Below are 18,493 nucleotides of genomic sequence, written 5' to 3'. Positions count from 1 at the left end.
TCCACAAGCAGGTGAACATCATCAGCTGCCACCAGCAGCAACTTTGCACCATGGTGTTTTAAGGGAGGCAGGAGATGGAGTGAATTACTGCAGAGTGCTGCTTTGTATCTGTTCAGCAGCTGAACCTTGAGTGCTTTGGTCATCTACATAGTTATGGATCAGGCCTGGATTAAAAAAAATCCATGAGCTATGGTAATGCCAGCACTAGTGAATCAGAACTCTGAGATCCATGGTGGACTCCCCAGAAAATAATGCCAAATCTTGAAAGATGGAATGGAACTTTACACACCACTTTTAAATTAAGACAGAATATTTGGAAGTGGCTGAATGATTTAAGGAAGGCATCCAAAACTGCTGATTTAATAGCAGAGCCTGGAATCTACATTTCTGTGGCATTTTTTTAAGAGCTGCAGGTGCATTTTCCAGGAAGGAGTGTATAACAAGGAAAATGAGACATCACAAGATTTAATGATTTTAAGTCCTTCACTGGCACATGATCAGAGATTATTGTGAATATTTAATGATTCATTAGACAGTACAGAAGAGTTTCTACATGATTATTAATACAGTATTGTATCAGTGTTGTTACTGAATTAATGCATTAACAAAACAGAGTTGGTTACTAACTTTTCCTCTCTTTACTGAAGTGAATTCTGTGTGTGTTATCAGTGGCTGTCATTCTTCATTAATTTTTCTCAGTCTCAGCACTACAACAGATTTTACTGCTTATAACGATAGAAATCTTACTAAGTAAGAGCTCAAATTGAGGGGAAAAAGCAACTGAAAAATATGTGTAACTTCCCCTTAACCACAGAGGGGGGTTGAGAAGGCCTCACCTTAGCAAAGACCCTGTACAAACCCTTTCTTTAGAAGTTGTCTCTTTAACAATATAAAATATGTTGCATAGTGAAAAGTCTTAAATCTTTTCTAGCAAGCAAAATATAGTGGTTGGGGATCAAACTCACTAGAAATATGGAAAGTAGAGAGAGAGAGAGCATGATGCAGCTTCAAGGACACATTAGGTTCACGTGTTTATTGGATAGTTTGATTAGAGTAGTTTTTATCTCAGTACTCAGCATACAAGGTAGATTTCAGTAGATATTACAAAATTATTCATCATTGAAATTCTGTTGCTGATGTGGAAGAACAAGCTCAGGGTGTGTCTGCAGTGTATGGTTCTGATTTCAGTTGTGCATTAATTATTGCTTAATTTCATCTGTTGCGACCTTTGGCTTGCAGAAGAAGCATTTCAGCTCAGAAATCTCTCTGATTAGCAGAGAAGGTTGGCTTGGTTTGTGAATAAGCACAGAGGCATTAAATATATTCTGATGGGACTCAATGTTACCAAGAGAATAAGGCTTTAGTGCCTGCATGCTTTAAAGATGGTTTTTAACCATAACAGAACAACTGTGTGTCTCTTGATGCATGGCTTGCTTGAACATAAGGACAGACCACAACTTACAGAGCTGTTTGTGTCCTGGGAGGATACAGGCTTCTGTGTGTCAGCACAAATTCTACATAATAAATTCTTATAACTGAAACTTCCTTTTTTTTTTTTTTTCCCATAAGTATGGCAGTGAGGGCAAAGGTTACTTAGGGCTATAAAAGAGGTTTCCTGAAAACTTGATGCCTCCTAATTAGCTATCCCATTCTTCTGCTCAGCCCTCCATTCCAGCTGTGAGGAAAGGAGAGGGCTGAAGGAGAGGGAAGCCATAACTTATGTGATGTGAGAAATACTTTACCTCTCAGGGGCTACTAGAGTGAGCATGTAAGAGCCTGCAGATTTTGCAAACTTCTTGCATTACTTACACCTAGGTGGGAAGAGACTACACAGTGCTACAGCCAAAGGGGGATATGGAGACAAGTTAGAGCATATTTATCTCAAACCAGTGTTGCTCCCACAGGATGTAGGTGCTGTGGACCCCAGGGCACTTCCCAACCAGCAACTAAAGCACCACAGAGCCACTCCCACCTACACACACACCCACTCACACCCTTCTCTTTGGGATGAGGGAGAGAGACAGGCCTGATCGATGCCCAGCAGCCCCTCAACAGTGCTCCCCTTGCCCTTGTATTCACCCCTGATTTTACTGCTGAGGTGGCATCTATGGTGTGGCATGTCCCTTTGATCTCCTGGGACCAGCTGTCCTCCTGGCTGTGTCTCCTCCCAACTCCTTGTGACCTCCAGCCTCCTTGCTGATGGGGTGTGTGATAGGCAGAAAAGGCCTTGACTTTGTGTAAGCCCTGCTCAGCAATTACAAAAACATCTATTACCAACACTGCTCCCAGCTGCTACGAAGCAACTTAACTCTATCCCAGCCAAATCCAGCACAAACAGCCAGTACATAAGTAAATATGTTTCACTTTTGAGATCAGTTGTAAAACTGTATGAATTGTAGTTTGAGATCCTTACTGAGGTTCCTGTTCTTGAAGGATCTGACATCAGGTGATGTTTTTATCGCTCGTCTCAACCCTCCAAATCAGATGTGTTGGGACTATAGTATCTTCTATAGTTCACATTTTGATGAAGATAGAAAAAAAGTTTCCATGGGAATTATCTCCTTGACAGCCTCACTATTTCTGAATTTTCTTAATTCCTGGTTTTGTGTGAAACATCTGGGAAGATTCAGCATGAAGTTCCATCTATAGAACAGTTTAGGCAATAAGACATGAGTAAATCTTGCTACTTTGCAACCTTCTGTCCCATACTGAGCAGTAAAACTAAGTTACATTAGTTATTATAAAAAGCTGATATTGGCTTTGCATGTTTATAACAAGTGACTTTCAAAATGTCAGCTTAGTTTTTTACGGGTTTGTTAGCTGGCTTGACATGGCAGTTTTTGTATGTAGCTTTCACTCCTACTTCCAACTCCATGTGATAATTTTGTGGGATGTATTCATTCTGGACTTCTGAAAAGTTTGTATTATTATTGAGTCCTCTGAATTAATGCAACATATTAGTATAGATACACATGATTGTCCCAAAGAAAAATATGAGCACCCAGCAAGCCAACCCCCCAGCTGGCAGCTGCTTGAAATGACTCATAAGCCAGAGACTTGCAGAGGCTCCACTGCTGCTCTCAGGAATGAGTGCAGTGGGCAGACGTTCGTTGTCACAGTGAGACTTGAGTTTCACAGGTGAAGTGCTGTGTCCTCCAGGTGACTCAGAGGCACTTAGGAGCCGTGCAGCTGGTGACAGAGAGAGAATGCTGCTGGCAACCAAACCTCAAGCTTACTGTTGTTTGCTGGGCTTGCTTAAGGTGGGTGGGTGGGTAGTGCAGCTTTTACTTTGGTTAACTTCTAATGCATCACATTCCAGAGTAGAGGATAATCCTGGATTAAGCGTCATCTGTGGGTCAGAGTCATACTTCTGCTCAGGGAAGGGAGGGAGAAAGGAGACTTAGTAGCTGGTGTTGCATTGTTTTAGGCAAGTGTTTTTTTCTGGAGACTCCTTGTTAAACCTGGATGACAGCTACTGCAACTTTGTACCCTCACAGGCCACAGCAACTCTTAGTACAGAGTAGGCGCGCATCCTTAACCAGCGGGGGTTGAGCAATTAGCTGTCTCAATCTCAATGCTGCTGCTCCTGTACATCACTCCAGGGCATGCACATGATTCTTCTTGAGCTGTTTGCATGTCTGCTATGACCTGTCTACATTCAGGAAGGGTCTTTTTTTATACTTACGAATTTTCTGATACAAAACCTGGAGTTAAAAGGATTTATTTTGGGATGCAGGGAGAGTAAACAAAATTAGTCATTTGGACAAGTATGTTAATGTAATGTGCAAAATGTAGAGGGGTAAAATGATCAGAAAAATCTTGTGTTCAAGAATTGATCACTAGTGCTAAAAAAATTGTTTCTATTTCAGTATGGTAGCAGAAAAAAAAATCAGTAACCTGACAGTTGTATTCTAAATAGATATTCATGGCAGGAATTGGTAACTTTTTCGATGAAAATAATCTTGATTGTGAAGTCTCATTTTTAGTTAACAATTTAACGGTGGAATCACATTTTTTTGTATATAGAGCCATACTATTAAAGTTTGCATCTAATAATTCCATATGGCAAATGGGCAGTCTGCCTAAAGGCTGAAGTTTCTATTTTATGAGGCTTTTGGGAAGTGGAAGTGGCTGTGATTGTTCCAGACTGGCCTGGCTTGGTGTTGTGTATGAACAAACATAATGCCAGTATAAACAGTCAGATTTTTTTGCAACCATGAATGTTAGAGCACAAAGTTGACAAGGCTTTTCAAACACTGATGGTAGTTGTGGGGAATGTTTCAGAAGGTTTCAATAACCTAAAAATGTAGGTGAGTTCAAAATCTTGGGAAGTTTGGATTTGTTTATGGGGTCTCTGTGTTTGGTTGGTTGGTTTTGGTTGGATTTTTTGGCGTTTTTTTTGGTTTTGTAGATTTGGTTTATAAAATTACTTTTGACACTTTCAGCTTGCAACAACTGTTAAATGCCTCATTTGTTTGAATATTGGCTTCTAAATGTGAAAGTTGAACTTTGAAGAAAATTTTGTGTTTACAGCTTTAAAAGGTACTTTGAGGAAAAAAAATTTAGAATCTTGATTTGTAATTCGGATTTCTTCTGTGTGCTGTTATTGACCTGACAGATTTGGAGCTGGCTCTCTGTAGAGGAGCTTCAGTAGAGTTTTAGTCCACACAGACAGAAGATTATTAACTTGTACAATAGCTTTTTCTTGCATGGGTTTGTTCCTCCCTTATCTCTGTGCCCCCTCCAAATCTTGCATGAGAGAACACAGGAAGTGCTGGTTGCACTCCTAGGTAGAAAACTGCTGCTGGCAGTGCATACAGGAGGCAGCCAAGGAACCTGACACAGGGAGGTGCTATTAGAAGGCCTGGGTGGAGAGAGAGAAATTAGTGGAAAGCAGCCTACAGTGGGTAGAGCTGCTGAGGATAAGCCTAGAAGGTGTAGTGGTATCTTGAGGAATGGCTTAGAAAGGAGGGCAGACAAGAAAGATGGGCAGAGGGCTGTGGGCAGCCTGGATAGATATCTGAACTCCTGATGATGTGGGACAGACAGTTGGAGGAAACTTCAGAGGGATGGATGAATGGATGTTGGAAGAGATGAAAATGCAAAGCAAAGATCTTTAGTGTGTCTTTATGGAAATAAAGATTCATAGTGAGAGTGATGAGGGATGATCAGACCCCCAAGAGAAGAGTGTGGCTGGAAAGTGGGAACCAGGTGAGGTAAAATAAGAGCCACAGTAAAGTCCCATTGAAACTAAGGTTCTTCCTGTAGAGGTTTCAGGACCAAATGAAGGAAGTGTTGATCTATAACATTTTTCTCATATGTGATCTTCAGTATTTCAGTTTCTTTCTAATTTCTGCTAATTTTAGAATATTTTTAAAAATGTAAATTTTCATCCATCTCTAGAACTATGCATTTCTGTTTGTTTTCTCTATTCTTAGTTTTTCTAACCTTGCATTGCTTCTCTTTTTTGTTTCAGTCTCTTCAGTCTTAGTTGTTCACATAGCAGTAGTGCCAAAAATGTCTTCTGTGAATGGCAAGGTACCTCTTCTCAGGAAAGCTTCTTCTACTGATTCAAGTCATAAGCCTTGACATTTTAATGAATTTTGAAAACATTCTTTCTGAGTATTGCTTTGCCAATAATTATTAGAATACTCAAGACCCCATATCCATAAAGAACCCCAACGTGCACCCTTATGCTTTAAAATCAAATAAAGGGGTTAAGGGACCTTTCTCACTTTTGAAAAGCACCTTCTAATATGTATATTTCTCTACAGGAGTCTATTTACTGGGCAAATATGGGCAGAAGAAAATCAGAGAAATCCAGGAACGAGAGGCAGCTGAGTATATTGCCCAAGCACGAAGGCAGTACCACTTTGAGAGTAATCAGAGGACGTGCAATATGACAGGTAAAAAAATAATTAAAAATAAAAATAATTAAAATAAAAATAATAATTAAAAATAAAATAATTAAGAAAATAGTTACTCTTTTAGGTAAGAGGGAGGTATTTGGGGTCTTATGCTACCTATTATCAAGATGGAAGAGGAATAAGAAATGTAGGTAAATTCAAAATCTTAATTAAATACTGGTGCATAAATAGAGTTGTTTTGCAAATAAGGAGAGTCTGAAGAATAGAGTATTAAAGGGATTTTAGGGGACATCTGAACCCTTACCATCAATGAACTTATAAGTATACATGGAAGTTACAATATTTTGTCACTTCAGGACCCTTTTGCCTTGAACTGCATGTGGTATTGAGGTGTGAAACAGCATTTAGATTCAAACAATACTGAATTTACAGCAGGATTATTTTATTCATTATAAACACATTGTTGGTAAGCTGCATGGAGAACTTGGTGGGTAATTTTTAATAAGAAGCACATCACCCCATCAGTTTCCTACACAATTTGGAGGTAACTGACTAGCTGGAGAGCAAAAAGTGAAAGTACTTTTTCTTACAGCTCCAGTTTTAGGATTTTTGGAAAGGAGATGACAGAGAACTTTAAAAAATTCCTTGCCATTGTAAATGCAGGCCATTCAAAGCTATTTTTATTAAACAAATTAGGCAGTATTTTCTTTTTCTGTTGAAATTTTTAATGGCTTCTCGGGTGGCTATAAGTCCAACCCGTTTACCCAATTGATATTTAATTTTCATCTTTTCCGTTTTGTACTGCTGGGAGTGATCTTGCTGCAAGGACTAGGTTTTTCTTTGCCCTTCTTTGTAGACAGTATCTTATGTTTGGCAGCATGAATTCCTGACAAGATTTTTCATACTTTGTTCTTAGTATTTTTCATGTTTTCCATTTCCTGTTTCCCATCATGTAACAGCAGATCAGATATTGTTCTGAAAGTAAAGGATTTTTTTCCCACTAGCTTTCTCTCATTTATAACTTATCTTTTTCTGATTCTCTTGCTGGAGAAAACAAATCTCAGATCTTTTTCTTCTCTCTGTGAGAAATGCAGCAGTGTAGGTTTTTGCCAGGTTTTCTTCGGAGGAGCTGGAGGCATGTGTATGCAGGATGTGAATACACATCTGCAGCTGGAGCCAGTGAAACCACATGGTAAGGGCAGCACTGTGCCCCAGCCTGTGAGAGGCACACAGGTTATTGCCCTTCTGAGCACTCCCTGGGTTTTCTGTTTTGCTTGTCCTCCCAGCTTTGCCTGTTGAGCAATGGGATGTATATCCTATAGCAGCTATTGAGTGTGAGCTGAGGATGGGCTTATAATGTTTTTTTTTTTGTTGATGTTGAGAGGTTTTGTTATTTGTTTTTTTTTCTTTTAATAACAGTACTGTCAATGCTTCCGACATTGAGGGATGCCTTAATGCATCAGTTAAACTCTGAGAGCCTCACATCTCTTCTTAAAAATAGGTAAGACTCTCTTAAATGTGTTGAACTCCTCTTCTTTTGATGACAAGTCTTTTTCAAATTATATAATGTGGAGAGTATGCAGAATCTTGGTTTAGTGTCCCATTGAAACATTATTCTTAAGGTGTTTTGAAATCACTATGCAAATATTTTGTCATGTTAGATGTATCTTGATAGGTATGGCTGCATTTTTCCAGAAATTACAGAACATAATACTTCCTTTAAGGTGCTGCAGTGAGAGCCATGTGCTTTGTTGAAATGGTTATAAGATAGGTAGATAAAAGTAGTTGGAGGATCTAGTCCTCTATTAAACAGAACAGAATAATTTGTGTTTGTAAAAATGTTTATGTAATCTTACCAAGTTCAGACATGAGTTGTAGTGGCAAGTATCCAAGATGAGATTGTAAATACATGTAAGTGATGCAAAGTAATTTTTTAAATTTTATTTTTGATGTAGAACAAATAGGGACATGTCATACATTAACAGAAATGCTTCCCTGTCAGAAAACACCTTGGAATTCCTGACAACTGCAGGAACAAACAGCCTGGTTTTAAAAATGTAAAGTGCATAATAGCACACCTTAAACATAAATTGTGTGGCATATGGCACAGAGTAAAAGTGTTATTTAGGCAATTAACACAGGATTTCTGACTCAATCTAGACTGTCTTTCTAGTTTACCTCCCACTAGTTTATTTATACAGCTGAAGCCTTAACTGTCTAATATTTAATAGGTTACCTATTCAATCACTGCTTTTTTCAGTCCAGAAATTTCCACAACAGAATAGCTTGATTTAAAGAGGGAATTGCAGCCTGAATGATGTTTTTATAATAAACTTTCTGAGTATTTGCAACTATTATTGAATATTATTTACCCCAAACAACAAAAAATTGGGAAAGGTTAATTTTAGTGGAATTAATCTATTTATCATAATAGAAGCCTTATTCAATGAAAAAATTAAACTGAATGAACAAAAGAGCTTGTGGATCACCAGGTATGTCATCTGAACTGTTAAGCAAATAGTCTGCAACAGTTTGTAATCCTTTGTTCAGTGATGAAGACATATACCTTAGTTTGTTCTCTGTAGCAAGCAGTCTTTTATCAAGATACATCTGCTGTCTCTAAATTGACCAGTTGAAACTGTGTAGGGGTTCATTGATGCACATCTGAGTTCCAACAATAGTGAAAATAGAGATTAGGCTTTTTGTTATTGGTATGCACTTATGAAATCAAATTTTTTTTTTAATGCTTGCTACATGCAACATTCTGTAAGCATGGAAGGCTATTTGGTGTGTATCTTACAGTGGAATTTGTGTCTTAATGCTTCTTATTTTACTTATACTGAGGAAGTTTTAACTGAATGCTTGAAAATTTTGAACTGAAATGTAGGGAAGGGGTTGTGAAAGCACAGATAATGGAATCAGCCATCAAAGCTTGCTCCACTTTGAAGTGATTCTTTGAAGAAACTCTGCTATGCATGGAGGTATCGATTTCTTTGCTTTCCACTTCCATTTGAGAAGATCAATCAAAGGGCTCCAGACCCTGGAGTGCTGTTGTTGAATATACACAAGAGCAGATGTGGAGATTTACTTTTCTTTATGTCACTGAAGATGTGTTATTTTTCTCACATAATCTATGTTGTGGCTTAACATGTTATGGATCTATGTTATCATGTATTACAGATCATATTATGCCTTAGGTAATCTCCTTTAACTTAAAATCCACTCACTTCCTTGAATTTGGTGTGGCCAGTGGTACCTGGGGGTGTAAGGAGGCTGAAGTCTTCAGACCTCCAAATAAATTTTTGAAGAGGGAGCAGCACCAGCAACCACAGATGTTCTTACTTAATCTGTCCTCTTTTTAAAGCCCAGTGATTGGATAAGATAATGCAAAGTCCCTGCTTCTGCAGCCTTGCAGATTTTGCACATCTCCTACCTCTTCAGCACTCGGCTTTATTCCAAACTTCTGGTTTCTGTTTGCATTGTCCTTTGCCTCTGTAGCAAGAATGGCCTTCCAAATAAATAAACATGAAGTAAAAGCTAAGCTTTGAACAGCACCTGAGTCTTAGTAAATTGCAGGAGATAAAGAAAAATTAATTTCCACTGTTAGGCTTAATGCTTGCAGACTTTAACTCTTATCTGGCTGCTACCTTACATTGTTAGAAGTTCTGTAAGCACGAGCTCTAGAAAATGTTTTGATGTATTAGGTACAAGTGTGGTTGGCTGATGATGTATTGGCTTCTCTTCATCTCCTCATTCTGCATGAAGAACTTACCCATGATAAGTAACAACTATGGCTTTGAATCCCATTATATGTTTTATGTATGGAAACACTACAGTATTTTTTTATAAAGTCCTTTGTTTTGTTTTAGCAAAGCTTTAAAAACTTGCATAGAGTAGCTTGCAAAAAGTGTGTGAGTTGGTTGTTTGTCATGGATCCATGTCTTTCAGCTATTGTTTATTTAATCTGTCTCTTTAGTTTTCAGAGTTGTAGAGTTAATAGTTTATTGTATCAGTTTATTCACATTATTTGATAGTGGTGAGCATAAAAATTTTTGTTTATGGAAGTGCTAAACTAATGCCAAGGTGCACATATTATGCCTGTAAAGAGAAATTGTTTCTGGTAAGAAGTGCTGGGGTTTGGGTGTTTTTATAAATAAATTAGGTTACTGTAAAATATAGGTTAATTTGAACTCTTGGCTCTAAATATTTAAGTGTTAATTTTGATCCTAAGAAATTAACAAATGTTTCCCTAAGTGACTTTTACAATATCTTACTTCCACAATTGACATACAATAGCCATTCTTTACTGACAGTGCTTAACAGGTCTGAATGGCTGGTGAAAATTTGGGATGGTTAACTTGCTTTTATTCCTGCTGTTGCTGTTGTATTGCTAAGATTACCTCTGGATAGTAGTTATAAATGAGCAATGTACTTCAGGCAGTTCAGGTGTATCTATGCAATCTACAGTCTTGCTTTGTTGGCTGCAGAATATAAACTTCTAGGAGTTGGTCAGGTCAAAATAGTGAACATGCCTCAACAAAAGAAAAACGGTCAATGTGTATTGGTGTGGAAGGTGCAAGATTTCCTTTCCACTGATGGTTGTGATCTCTTTTGTTTTGATGATCAAATATGAACTTTAACACGTCAAGCAATGGTAAATCTTGCAAGAAAGGACAATGAAATTGTGATCCTGCATTTATTACATACAGGAAGTCCTGCTGAACTGAGTCGACATTAAATATATAGAGTCAAGGCCCCAGAAAAGACCACTGTACCATCAGTGGCTTTTTCTGACTGCATATTATAGTAACTCAAAACTGATCATGTAAGTGTACAAGTGACATCACTAAATGCTACATTTATACCTTAAAGTTTTAATATTTTTCTATGCTTTTATAGAGTGGTTTTTATATACTGCTTTCTTGAACGAGGTCTTTCTTGAATGAGATATAGACCTGGGTGTGATTTGAGTAATTATGGTAGCTAAATAAGTTCACCTTAGAGCACTGCTATGTCATTTAACATACTTGTTAATTTCTGAGTAAAATATAATTCTTAGCATTTCCATTTATTTTTCCCACAGGCCAGCAAACAAGTTAGAAATATGGGAGGATTTAAAGATAATAAGTAAGTGGAAATGAAAGATTACATCTGCATAATTATTTAGTGTAGATTTAAAATGTCTTTCATGCCATTTAAAACAAACTTTACACTGGGTTGTTTCAGTAGATGTGAAGATAGTGTAACACACATGGCAAACCTCCTCCCTGCCCCTGCACTCCCAAAGGTTTTTCATGAAGGAATTTTTCTTACCCCCATGGGAAGTTAGAAGCCCAGAGACCAAGATGAAGAATTTTATTGGACTTCCTGGTGATCTGCTCAGTAAAATTTTGGGAGACCTTTCTGTGCCATCGCAATAAAATTAAACTAGTTTCAGAAATTCTATGCTGGATGTAATGAAAATTCAATCAGAAATGTAGGTCAGCCCTTAAATGGCCAGCAGTTCCCTCTTTTTGAGCCTGTTGGAGAGAACCACTATAGCAGTGGTCATGAAGCCTTAGGATCATCTTATTATTTGTTGGCTGATGGAAGCAGTGGAAGGGAAGAAAAAAAGTAAACTCGGATAATTATGCAGTGAAATTCTACCGTTATGTCTTTGATTTCTTTTGGTTTTTTCTTCTTTTCATAACACCTTTACAGATCCTACTTTTCATCTGACTCCTTTCTTCCCTTCTGTATCTGTTCATAATGCTTCTTCCACTCACCCTCATTGCCTACTGGCTGGTAGCTGCTGCTCATTTTAATTTTCCATCTTTAGCTCTTAGCTGCTTCTGTCTTAGGTAATTTTTTGATAAGCTGCACTTGTGTCTGAATTGCATGATGAGGGCTAACTTAGACTGTGTATTTCCTGGCCTAAAGAAGAAAGATGATTTGACACTAAGCATTTTCCTTCGGGACCAACTTGTATAATTTTTATTTTCTCAAAATAACTTGTGTAATGTGCAAAATTATATTAATATAGAACTTTAAATGGGACACTTTAGATGTAGATCCAGCACATTAGATTCATGGCCATCTTAGATATGTGTTGTGAAAGCATTTTATGACAATCAGCGAGAGAAATGTGACTGCATATTTAAAAACAATCAATGCTTCTGAGTCTTGGAGAGCCCTCTCTCCCCCTGAGCCATCCTTATGTCTGTGTTTGTCTTCCCAAGGTTTCACACGCAGTATTGTGGCTGTGTACAGCACCTGTATGCTCGTGGTTCTCTTGCGAGTCCAGCTGAACATCATCGGCGGTTACATCTACCTGGATAACGTCACGCTCGGCAAGAACGGCACGGTAAGTGTCTTGCTTTTCAGAGGCAGGACTTGTGCTTCCTTGGAAGGGAAAGGATTATTGGGTGAGAGGAAAAGGGCATGGCTTAGGACTATTGAAATGAAACCAAGGGTCCTCACAGGAGTGGGGCATGTGGAAGCATTACTGGCAGTATGATATATTGATGTCCTTTAATAGCATCTAAATTTGGATGATGTGGTGATACTGTTGCCTGCCTGAATACCAGAAATATTATATAATACCTTTTGTCTTGCTTAAAGAAGGCTGCTTTCTATTTGAACACCAACATGAAATTATTGCTTTGCTTTTTTGTGAAATGGTAATACCATGTGAATGATTCAAGATATGTAAGCAAAGGTGTATATATATTATTAGGTCTTCTAAGTACACACATTAATTCCTCCCATTAAATTTTTCTGAGATTAAAGAAGAAAAATGTTGTCTTTGAAATTTCCACTATTTGGTTTAACTTCAAAAGGCCATCTACCTAAATGTCTGTTGGTGGGGACAAGCAAGATAGAAGAGCTGTTTTTTGTTGATTTAGTGTATCACCACTCAATAAAAATAGATCACTCCCACAGTAAGCAAGTACCCGTTGTAGAGAGTGGGACAGCAAATTGCTGGATGACTCATCTAAAAATAATGGATAAAAGCTGATTAGTTCTCATCTGCCCCCCTGTGATAGCTCCTGCTGAGAGTCAAGGAACATCATGTCAAGGCAGGATGGAGAAAAGCTTTCAATAGGAAGGCCAAAGTTGACTGAGGTAGTACTTCATTTTGTAAAACCTGAAAAAGCTGCTTTAGAAGGGCAAGATGAGTTTGATCTAGAAACATGTTTCTTTTCTGTTAATTTCTCAGTAGAGAAGTGGGTTGACAGGGCCAACTCTGATGCATTCTCTTGGGACAAACTGGAATCCCGTCTTGGTTTCCAAAAGCTTCTTTTCTGTCAGATAAGCTTTTATTAGGTTTCAGCATGAAAAAACTTACTCCACTAGATTAATTTCTGCTGTGGTTGAGGGTCTAGTTTCACCTGCAATGCAGGTTTTTAAGAAACTTTCCTTTAGGTGAATGAAAAGTGAAAGATCTTTCTGTGCCACTGAAGATGGAAGAGAGATCTGTATGGGTTTGAAGAAAAGAATGCCAGAAGACTTATGACAGATCCAGGGGTTGATAGGCAGGAAGAGTCAGTACAAAGTTGAAGAGAGTGGAGCAATCTGTTTGCTGAAGAGTATTACAAAGACTAAGGAAATTATTTTTGAAGATATTTTTGCATTGTTATCTGCTGTTGACATGTTACAGAACTGTTGGGTTTTTTTTTCCTTAACAGACACCGCTAGCTCCCCCTGAAGTCCAGCAGCAATATTTATCAAGCATCCAGCACCTTTTAGGAGATGGTATGGTGCTTATTATGAACTAACTACACTTATAAAATTCTGCTTTTTTGGGGACTTGATCAAATCATTAGAATAATTTTGACTTTCTTCCTTTTAGGACTGACTGAGTTAATAACTATTGTTAAACAAGCTGTGCATAAAGTTTTTGGAAGGTAAGAGCCTATAATTTTCTGTGGTTAGATTTTAAAGTTTTATTGTGATGACTGTTCCCAAAATAAAAAGTTTTATAAGAATTGAGGGGGGGGAAAAGCAGGAATATTGACTTTTACAAAACGATGCTTTCATTTTAGCAGGCTGTGTCTGCCAGTGCAAACCCACATAGCTGATTGGAGTCTTGTTACTTGTAAACATGTTATTGGTACAAAGAGAAAGCAGCATTGATTTTGCAATCAACACTGTCATTTTTTTCCTTTCCAGTATTTCCCTTAAGCAGACTCTGTCTCTTCTGGAGCTGGAACAGAAACTTAAAGATATCAGGGAAGTAGTGGAACATAAAGATTTGAATCAGATTGCGTCTTACTCTCCCTTATGTCGTTATCTGATGCCAGATGAAGAAAACCCCTTGGCTAGCCAGGTACTTGATTCAGTTCCTTTCACCTACCTTTTTTCATTCTGCTTTTTTTGGGTTTTTTTTTGTTTTGTTTTGTTTGGAGAAGGAAGGGTGCATAACAATCCTCTAGTGTACCGTAGTATCTGTGTCTTTAATAGCCTCTTCTGTCATAAATCAAGTGTCCTTATCTCTTTAATCTCGGCACAGTTGTATTTTCTTCAGATTTGATAGAAAACAGGTGTCACCCTCCGAATGTCTGCTTTATGCTCAGAAATGCAGCCTAGTTACTGCCTTTAGCCTGTGAAAGAAGCTGTGACACAGCACAGCTTAACCCTAAGATAAATTGTGTCATCTGCACTTGTGTGCGGGCAATATTCATGGAATGCTGAAGCATCTTGTCTGGTGCACAAGATAATGGTGTGCTGGAGTCCTTTGATGCTTTGGGCTGAAAAATTAACAGGAGTGAAGAGAAAAGTATATCTAATCTCAGTTGCAACATTAATTTCTTGAATTTTGTGAAGGTGTTTGTCTCCATCCACACCACAAGCCAGAGAAAATTCATTCTGCACTTGGTGTAATACTGGTGTAATGAGGAAACCTGGGCTTCAGCATGTGGCTATGTGCACTCATTGCTTTATCTGATATGCTGGGTTGATTTCAGTATTGAAGGTTAGAACTGGAAAAATTACTTCCTCAAATAGTCTGGTATTTTCTGCTAGTACTGTTTTTAGTTTAAAAATCTATAGTGACCATTTAAAACAGAAATTATAAAGAATCTGATTTACAACAATACTTTATTTTATATTTGACATGTACATCTTGACTTAATTCCATGATACTCAACTTTTTTTATTTCTACTCTTATTCTTACAGTTACTGATGGCACTTACTAATAGTGTCTGTCTTTGGTTTTTCTAGGCCTGTGGACTCACAGAAAGAGACATTGCTACAATTAAATTACTAAATGAAACTAGAGATATGCTGGAAAGGTATAGAGAAATATGCTGTATTCACATTAAATTCCTCCTCAAAACTATTGTTTATGTAAGACAATTACTTTCATACAAAAAGCTGACAACTTTTCAGTTGAGAAAAGTGACCATTCTGCAATAAATTTTGGTATTAATCAGGTGTAGGCTAGGATTTTCAAAATTTGTGAGCTCTGAAACATTTAAAGAAATAATGCTGCCTTAATGAGATAGCCAGGATGTCCTTGGCAGCCAGACCTATTATCTCTTCCTCACCTGCACTATACTTATGTAGGAACAGAGGAATACTTCTCTTCTGCTAAAGCAGGGCAAATTGAGAGTAATGTTATTGGATTTATATGCTTTGATGAAGTGAATACCAGTTTTGGCTTATTGGAATTTATTTTTAATGCATGGTTTTGAGGGTGTTGTGAAGGTGTTGTATGAGCTGGTAAAAGTGAGGCTTCTATAATAAACATAGGATTTGAGGGAAGTGAGGCAAATGTCAAACTATTCTTACAGTTTACAGCTGCTTGGGATATGGGGCACTTTAAGGTTAAGTCCCTTCTGTGTTACTATTTAGTAAGAAATAGAAGTGAGGAATGTTTCCGGTTTATCTGAGTTTTAGTAATCTTAGGGTAGAGTTCAGGTTGTTGGGGGAGCTGGTGTTTCATGAGATGGCAATGCTAGTGGCATTTGTCTGGCTCACACATCACCCATGAGGGGAGGCACACCTGTAGTGCTGAATACTTGCAGGGCTTTTGAGTATGAAGAAAATTTAACCCAGGAATAAAATCTCTTTTGCTATTATTCTTTCTTTTCAGTCCAGACTTCAGTACAGTTTTGAGCACATGTTTAAATAGAGGATTCAGTCGACTGCTGGACAATATGGCAGAATTTTTTAGACCCACTGAAAAGGACCTTTCTCAAAACAGCTCTGTAAATAGGTAAATGTTTTTTTGTTGTAGTTCTCATGTCAGTAACACTTTGGGTTCATAGTGAATTCCAAAAAGGCTCTTCATTTTCCTGCCTTCTTGGAGTTCTTGTGCTAGAAATACTACTTTGCTTCTTGCTTTTCAAGGATCACTATGTTCTCCTCACTTTGGCAGATTGATGTTTCCTCTCGCATAAAGTCACTAGAATTGGATGAGGTTCTTTCCCACATTACTTGCAGACCTAGAAGTAGAGATCAGACCTGTGGCTTCCACTTCTTGCCTGAACACAGTATAGGCACAGTTCCTTTTGGCTGGGGAGGGTTTACCCTCAGGTGGTGCCTCCTGGCAGATGTGCTCAGTGAGGCTGTGAGAAGGAGAGCCCTCCCCTGCAGCCCGTGAGCCCTGAGTACCCCAGCCTCCATCAGTTACTGTGGCTCTCAGGGAAGGGGGATCAGGGCATTGCCCTGATCCTCCAGTGACAGGCAGCCAAAGCAGCCATGGAGCTTTAGGTTTCACTGGCATGCAGATAAAATGCAGTAACATTCAGGATTTGCTACATCCTCCTAGAAGAATGTTTAAAAATACCTTTTACTTTGAAGTTAACTTTGATTTTAAGCAGTGTGGTTAGAGCATTACAAATCCAAAAGCTGAGTTCAAATCCTTGAAATAATATTTCTCAAATATTAAAATTAAAACCTGGAATGATAACTGGGTTTATGTATGTTTATTTTAGTAACTATTTGCTTTCAGAGAATTATGTTTCAATTTAAATATATACTATTTACATCACTTAAAATACCCCAAAGTCTGTAGTTATGCTGTCTGCCTAAACCTGGTTTAGTTTGAAATAGCATGAAATTTTAGACAGGTACTTCTATGATCTGTCTACTTACATACACATGTAAAGATTCTGACTAAACCATAATTCTCTTGCATGAGGAGCAAGTGTGAAACTCTGCAATAGGAACATGAACTGGAATTGAATTGGTACTTCTCTGTATTAAAGGAAAACCTTGATATGGAGAAAAATCCCTTCATTCATACATTTTAGTTTGTAGCCTTTAGATTCTTACTTTTTAAGTGGTAATTACATAGAATTATATAATCACAATTTAGTGGCGTCATCTGTGTCAGAGCAGATCAGTGTTTTTTGTTTTTTCCTAGTCTTTCCAGTGTCAGTCTTCCTTTGGCCAAGATAATTCCAATAATAAATGGACAGATACATTCAGTATGCAGTGAAACACCCAGCCACTTTGTTCAGGTAAGAATCTGCCTTATGTAGAATATCCCAAGTAAAATGTTGAAATTAATGTTGTATATTCCTTTTTAGTAATTTAACTGTTTAATTTCAGTGTCTTGAAAAAATAATTTGAAAACAATTGCCATAACAATTTTTTTGTCAATTTGCATCTTCCAAAAATACACTGTTTTAGAAAAACTTCTTTCTTCTGCTGAACTGTGCAGAAGCACAAACTTCTTGTTTTGCCTTGGTTCTGCTTGCAGGTCTGCTCCTAAACCTTTCTAAAGCAGGAACTTTGAGTTGTGCCAGTGGGAGTGCCAGATGCTTTTCATAGGAATTCTGTACTACACCACAGGCAGACTAGTGGGGAATATGTTTGATTAATGAAGTTTATTTTATACCTTTCTTTCAGGACCTGTTGATGATGGAACAAGTGAAAGATTTTGCTGCTAATGTTTATGAAGCTTTTAGTACCCCTCAGCAACTAGAGAAATGACCTGCACATTTTTACAAATGGATGGTGTATTTATAACAAATCCCTGGTGACTACTGATGAGACTTGGGTTAATTTTATAATGGTGTAGGAGTGGCAGACCAGCAGAAAGAGCACTCTGAGGAAAGTGGGAGTGAGCCCATATTTTCTTCTAACTGAATTATGTTTCACCCATTAAAAACATTGAAAGAAAACACTGTAAGTGAAGACTTTTATTTAAAAATGATTAAACTCTTCTGTAATTCCTTGGGTTATTTTTATTGCATCCATAAGGCATCTGGTGGCAGTATTACAGCAAGTTACTAAAAAACCAATTTTTTTGCCTGGGGTGTATAAGTTTTGGGAAGAATTAATGATAGTGATCCAAGAATAGCACAGATCAGCACAATGAAGTAATGCTTTTTTCTTCTTCCCCCAGATTTTTCTTTCTACAAAGTAAATATTTTTCCCCTTAACTTTACAAATCTTGTTCCAAAGTCTCTCATTCTTCAGAAAGCCTTTGCCAATGGATGCATGTTCCCCTTGAACAAGCTGGGGGTCTGCTCTCTGTTACTTAATACTAAAGGAATGTGTTTTTTTAGACATTCTCTTGTTTATGCTGTTCAAACAGCTACACTGTACACATTACCTTGTAAATATTTTATCTTAATTTGTATTAATTTGGATCCCAATTGTCTGTATTGTAATAAAATATTTTAATGTATAA

General features: G+C 37.7%; 1 protein-coding gene across 1 annotated transcript in view; it reads left to right on the top strand.

Moving 5' to 3' along the window:
• PEX3 (peroxisomal biogenesis factor 3) overlaps positions 1-18,493 on the top strand; it is a 20,676-nt gene extending 2,183 nt beyond the window's left edge. Inside the window, exons 2-12 of the mRNA XM_079331750.1 lie at positions 5,775-5,906; positions 7,287-7,368; positions 10,951-10,994; positions 12,086-12,210; positions 13,535-13,601; positions 13,699-13,753; positions 14,019-14,175; positions 15,070-15,140; positions 15,944-16,066; positions 17,219-17,315; positions 17,707-18,493. Coding sequence (XP_079187876.1) covers positions 5,775-5,906; positions 7,287-7,368; positions 10,951-10,994; positions 12,086-12,210; positions 13,535-13,601; positions 13,699-13,753; positions 14,019-14,175; positions 15,070-15,140; positions 15,944-16,066; positions 17,219-17,315; positions 17,707-17,790 — 1,037 coding nt within the window. The 3' untranslated portion in view covers positions 17,791-18,493. The remainder of the gene's footprint in view (positions 1-5,774; positions 5,907-7,286; positions 7,369-10,950; positions 10,995-12,085; positions 12,211-13,534; positions 13,602-13,698; positions 13,754-14,018; positions 14,176-15,069; positions 15,141-15,943; positions 16,067-17,218; positions 17,316-17,706) is intronic.

The sequence above is a fragment of the Erithacus rubecula genome (assembly GCF_903797595.1).
Source record: "Erithacus rubecula genome assembly, chromosome: 2".
Taxonomy (NCBI): domain Eukaryota; kingdom Metazoa; phylum Chordata; class Aves; order Passeriformes; family Muscicapidae; genus Erithacus; species Erithacus rubecula.
This window is presented reverse-complemented; position numbering and strand designations above follow the sequence as displayed.